The sequence below is a fragment of the Triticum dicoccoides genome, chromosome 2B, assembly GCF_002162155.2.
Source record: "Triticum dicoccoides isolate Atlit2015 ecotype Zavitan chromosome 2B, WEW_v2.0, whole genome shotgun sequence".
Classification (NCBI taxonomy): Eukaryota; Viridiplantae; Streptophyta; class Magnoliopsida; order Poales; family Poaceae; genus Triticum; species Triticum dicoccoides.
In genome coordinates, this window is record NC_041383.1 from 227,508,865 (window position 1) to 227,514,299 (window position 5,435).

Here is a 5,435-nt window from a genome sequence, read left to right on the forward strand (position 1 = left end):
CCTAAGTTTTTTTTATTTTTTTTTACAAAAATAATAAAATGAAATGAAGAAAGCTTTACAGATTTAAAGAAAAAAAAATCATCCATTTGAAAAAATATGTTCATATCTTTAAAAAAGGTTCATAAATTTTGAAAAAGTTCATCAATTTGAAAAAAAGTTCATTAAAAATTGAAAAAAAGTTCATTAAAAATTGTAAAATAGTTCATCCAATTTAGCAAAAGTTCATTAAATTTGAAAAAAGTTCATAGAAATTGAAAAAAATTTCATATATTTTTAGAAAAAGTTCATGGAACTGGAAAAAAAGTTCATCCATTTTCAAGACAAATGTTCATTAAGTTTCGAAAAAGTTAATCAATATTAAAAAAAGTTCATCAATCTCAAAAAAGTTCACAGATTTTTTTTTAAAATATCGTCAACCGGCGCCTAGATAGGCCGGCCCATTTACGGACGCCACATGCGCCAGTTAAGAAAATGCACGTTAACTGGCGCCTGTGGCGCCAAATAGGAAATGCCCTCTTCTTCCCCACGCTCGCGTGTGCCGTGCCGTGCCCGACCGAGCGACCACCGACCGGCCAGCGAGGCACCCCCGCTCCACGCACACACACAGAGACCCAGACCCACACACACCAAGGCGTGCACGCAATGAGGCCCTTCCTGTTCACGCCGGTGGGCGCCCAGCTCGCGTCGCTCCCCTCGCCGTCAACGCTCTCGCGACTGCTCCGCCCACTCCACCTACAAAACCGCCATGCTCACGCCATCCCCATCCCCACCCCCACCTCCTCCTCGTCGCTCCTCCTCCACCCTCCCCGCCGCAGCAGTGGCCGCCGCGGCGATCGCTTCCTCGCCTCCTCCTCGCCCTCTCAGGTCTGCCTGGCCTCTCCGTCCCGCCGAATTCCACCTGTTTGAGAATAGTCCCGGACCCCAAGTGTTCGATGGAATGCCTCCCCTGCGGTGATTGTGGATTTGGCTGATGGCGCCCGGCCGTTTTGTTTGTATTGCAGATGGCCGCGCCTGCCGATGCCCCCGGAGGATCCGCAGACGCGTTCGAGGTGATCCGCGCTCACCAGGTGCGGCTCTTAGCCTTGGCTCTACCTAGTGATTATGTAGTTACTATGTGGTAACCTGAGGACGCGATAGCTGCACAACTTCTAACACGAAAAATTGGGTGCTCTGCTCAGTACCATGGGGAATATAAGACATCTTTTTTTCAGAACCATGTATTGAGTATATGCTACGGAGTCTGATAGATTATCAGGAGGATTAAACAGTAGTCTGGAATAGGCTTAAAATTATGGACCCCCTTAGCTGGCGAACAGTAGTCTGGAATAGGCTTAAATTTATGGACCCCCTTAGCTGGCGAAAGTTCGCCAGGAGGGGGTGGCATTTGAGAACATTTTCGCTGGCATTTTTAGTTGTGAGGGGTAGCAGTTTTTTCAGAGCGACATGGCAGTTTCTGTCAGAGATGGCAATTTTTCGTTTAAAACTGCCACCATTTGATCTCGTCTCAGAACTAAAACTGCCATCAAAAGGGGTTCGTTTGCCACCCCTCACCCAGCAAACAGTCGCCAGATGATTTCCAAAAATTATTAATGTGTAACTAACTGAATTTTCGAAATTTAGTATGGCGAGGGAGGAATGTCGTCGACGATTAACAAAATGATAGGGAAGGTACTCGGTGCTTTTCTTTTCAGAACCATGTGCTTGATATGTGTTTATGGGGACGGATTTATTACCAGGAGGGTTACTGTGAAATAGGTTTAAAATTGTTCCCTGGTAGTGATTTTCTTCAACAATTAGTGTGACGAGGAAAAAATATATCATCATCAACAATTAACAACGATATGCAGAGCTTTCCTCCACAATAGTCAACATATTCCAATATCGTGGGAGTTTTTTTATCTAACCACCATCAACCGTATTAACTTTGCAAAATATGCCATTTTCGGTTCCTATTAGATATTTGAATGATCAGCCTGTGGAACAAGTACGTGCAACATTTATGACAGCTCTGAACAAATACCTTAACTAACAAGTTACAAAGTTGTCTTGGATTTTAATTAAGAGGAACTCTAAAGATTGTAGGTTTTAATCTTTTGCCATCTCAAGGTCTTTCTTATTCACTCAACATCATCATGATTATAGGTAAAAGCTGCCCGGCTTCCTCCTGTTGAAGAAATACGAACCATTCTGGACCAAAGTGTCAGAGGTGTTCTGGCTACCCATTCTCAGGTATGCTAGAAGCATTCTTGTATTTGCAGTCTAGTGAGCATGCATTTGCCAGTCTTTTCCTGTGTCGTCTTTTTTAGAATTCTATTGAAACTGGTGAGTACTGATTGCCATGTGGATATGTAAAGGGCGGACCTGATATTTTTTTTTTCCATTAACAGCTTCTCTTGATTATTCAAACTTAACTTTGTTGCTTAAACCTGCTTGATAACTCCACTTTTCACTTCTCGCTGAAATGTGGCATGTGCTTGGCAAGGTACCTGTCAGATATTTAGTACATCGTGATATGTAGCTTTTTACCATGCCATACTGGCTGAGATTGTCACCTTCCAGTATGTGCCTTTTCTGCTTTGTGAATGGCAAAGGCAAATTATATTTTTCTTCTATCTTTCTTCTATCTCCTTCTATTGCCAATTGGTTGATTACAGCAAAAGAAAATTATAACATGTCATTCTGTTAACAGGAACATGTGGGTTATCCATCTGGTTCAATGGTTGATTTTGCGTGCGATCAAGATGGTTCCCCCATATTAGCAGTGAGTAGTTTAGCAGTTCACTCAAAGGTATGCCAGTATTGTGCTCTCATGATTATGTATACATGTAATACTACCTGTCGACACCGTTCTACGCGCATGGAGACCCTATGCATTTAGTGACTTAACTCAAACACACATGATAACACTGACAATAGCAGGAGTACTGTCAGATAAACACGGACATAAAAAACAGAATGGATAGACATGAAAAATATAAAATGCATGGACAGTGTTCTATGAAAAGAATAGGGTGCTGGTTTAATCTACTAAATTCACAATAGCTTCTGATAGTTATGTCTTTTGTTGCCACCATTTTGCAGAATCTCGCAGGAAGTAGTAAATGCTCACTTTTGGTTGCCAAAGACCCAGAGGACAGAACAGATACTGTAATCACTGTATACGGCGATGCTACACCTGTAATTCCCTCCTTTCACTTGCCCCATATATTAGTGTGCTTATGTCGGACGCGGATTTGGTGAACATGGGTGCGCGCGCACCCTTTATGAATAGTAAATTCAAAAAAATACTAGAAAAAACCAAAAAAAAAACTGAATTTATTGTTTTAATATACATAGTCAACCGGTATACTCACATATGAAGTTTCACGAAGAAATCACATCCGTGGTAATCTGGGCAAAAATGACAAAATCGAAGCTATATTAAAAAACACTGTTTAATGAATAGTATGACCACATTTGTATTTTCTTCACTAAGAATACCATGGGTATCAATACATTATGAAACTTCACACGTGAGTAGAATGATCGACTAAGGTTCATACCGCGAAATTTCAGAAATTTTTAAATTTTTCTAGTATTTTTTATGAATTTACTATTCACATGGGTGCGCGCGCACCCATGTTCACCTTTGTATTTCGGCTTATGTCCTGATAAATTTCTTAACTTGATATTTATTAAAGCATACAGTATATGTTACCTGATAATTCTTTGTTGGCTCACTTCGTATTGGTTCTGTTCCAAAGGTTCCTGATGAAGAAAAAGATGCAGTGAGAACTGCATATTTACGGAGACACCCTGAGGCCTTTTGGGTATGTTTGTTGAACATTATACTGTTTCTAAAGTAACTGTATAATATCGTACTAATTTCTGATGGAAATTTGCGAAATCAAGGTTGACTTCGGTGACTTCCGTTTTCTGCACATCAAACCAAAAGCTGTACGTTACGTATCTGGGGTTGCAACAGCTATCCTTGGCTCTGGAGGTTTGTGACCCGTCTTTTAAATGCCCTAGTTAAAACTACTTATAGTTAGAAACCTGCATAGCCTTTTTGACCAGAAGTTCAAGGTTCTACTCGACTTTTAATTTGTTTTTTAGTTGCTATGTAATGTTCCTGTAGCGCTCTTGCGAGAATCGTGAGTTGCAATATGAGAACCATGAAAAGGAATATCCTGAATAAGAAAACAGAAACCGAGGAAACTGTATAAAGATAAAACTAGTAGCCTCTCGTCTTATGTCATTCTCTCCTTTTCACTCAATGTTTCATCCGAATTTAACAATGAAATTTTCTATAACAGAGGTTGAGTGTTCCTATAGTTAGTTTCTTTAGTGAAAACCAGGCTCAATCATAAGACTTGCACATTCGGTGCCCTGCACTTGTGCTTATAGTTAGGTTTTGTGACCTAAAGGTCAAATTCTGTACGAAATGCAATATGATTTGGTTTGATGGTCCTTGAGATACTGTTCTGTCCTCCACATCCTCAGAGTTTAGTGCAGCTGAGTTCAAGGAAGCAAAAGTGGATCCTATATCTCAGTTCTCCGCTCCTATTGCAGTATGTTTTATATTTTCTTGACTCCACACTAAATCTATTGATCTTCAATTGGCATATTTATGCTCAAGTTAGCTGCATGTATTCCACAGGGCCACATGAACAAGGATCATGCTGATGATACAAAGCTCATCGTGCAACACTCAACCTCTGTTAAGGCAAGTACAATATAAAGCTTAAGTGGTGTCTGGTCATGAATGCGACTCTGCAAGATATACTAGAAAACAAGTCGTAGCTGTATTAGTTTGCGAGACAGTTATATTATTTATCTTCTGTTCATTTCATACTTAAGTTTCTTTCTGTAACCAAATAACTAGTATTTTAGTTATTGTATGGCGCATAGTTTTTAAGGCGGTAAGGCGACCTAAGGCGCTGGGGGGGCGCCTTATCGCCTAGGCGACGCCTAAGCGCCTAAGGCGGACGCCTAAGCGCCTAAGGCGGGCATATTTGTAAGGCGCTGGGGGGGCGCCTTATCGCCTAAGCGTCGCCTAAGCGTCCAAGGCGGGACGCCTTAAAAACAACGGTATGGCGGTGTTGTGCTCGGTCACCGTGATATATTTTGTGTGTAGAGACGAATGTTTTAGTTTAAGGATATGGTTCCTACTTTTTGTCCCAAACATTAGATAAAAAAAGGTGCAAAACACACAAAGCTTGGTTCTGAGTTCTTTTTCTTTACAGTAAACACATCTATGCCTTGTATCACTCTTTCATTTTCTTAATTTTGACACTTCTATACTTCACCAAATGTTAATGTTTCCATTTAAATATATTGAGGGATGACAAATGTAAGCTATTTCAGGTGGATTTCGCTTCTATTCTGGATGTGGATAGCCTCGGTATCAATGTGAAGGTAACAGCCCTCTCAAAGCTTGGCTCGATTTTCTTGTA

The 5,435-nt window shown here is 40.7% G+C and overlaps 1 protein-coding gene across 2 annotated transcripts in view; it reads left to right on the forward strand.

Moving 5' to 3' along the window:
• Nucleotides 1-544: 544 nt before the first annotated feature.
• LOC119363232 overlaps nt 545-5,435 on the forward strand; it is a 6,125-nt gene continuing 1,234 nt past the window's right edge. Inside the window, exons 1-10 of one of the 2 annotated variants that reach the window (XM_037628546.1) lie at nt 546-864; nt 1,002-1,067; nt 2,143-2,229; nt 2,690-2,788; nt 3,082-3,177; nt 3,744-3,809; nt 3,892-3,982; nt 4,483-4,550; nt 4,640-4,705; nt 5,347-5,397. In XM_037628546.1, coding sequence (XP_037484443.1) covers nt 643-864; nt 1,002-1,067; nt 2,143-2,229; nt 2,690-2,788; nt 3,082-3,177; nt 3,744-3,809; nt 3,892-3,982; nt 4,483-4,550; nt 4,640-4,705; nt 5,347-5,397 — 912 coding nt within the window. In that variant the 5' untranslated portion in view covers nt 546-642. Of the gene's footprint in view, nt 865-1,001; nt 1,068-2,142; nt 2,230-2,689; nt 2,789-3,081; nt 3,178-3,743; nt 3,810-3,891; nt 3,983-4,482; nt 4,551-4,639; nt 4,706-5,346; nt 5,398-5,435 lie in introns of both variants that reach the window. The other variant, XM_037628547.1, reaches the window with a different exon arrangement.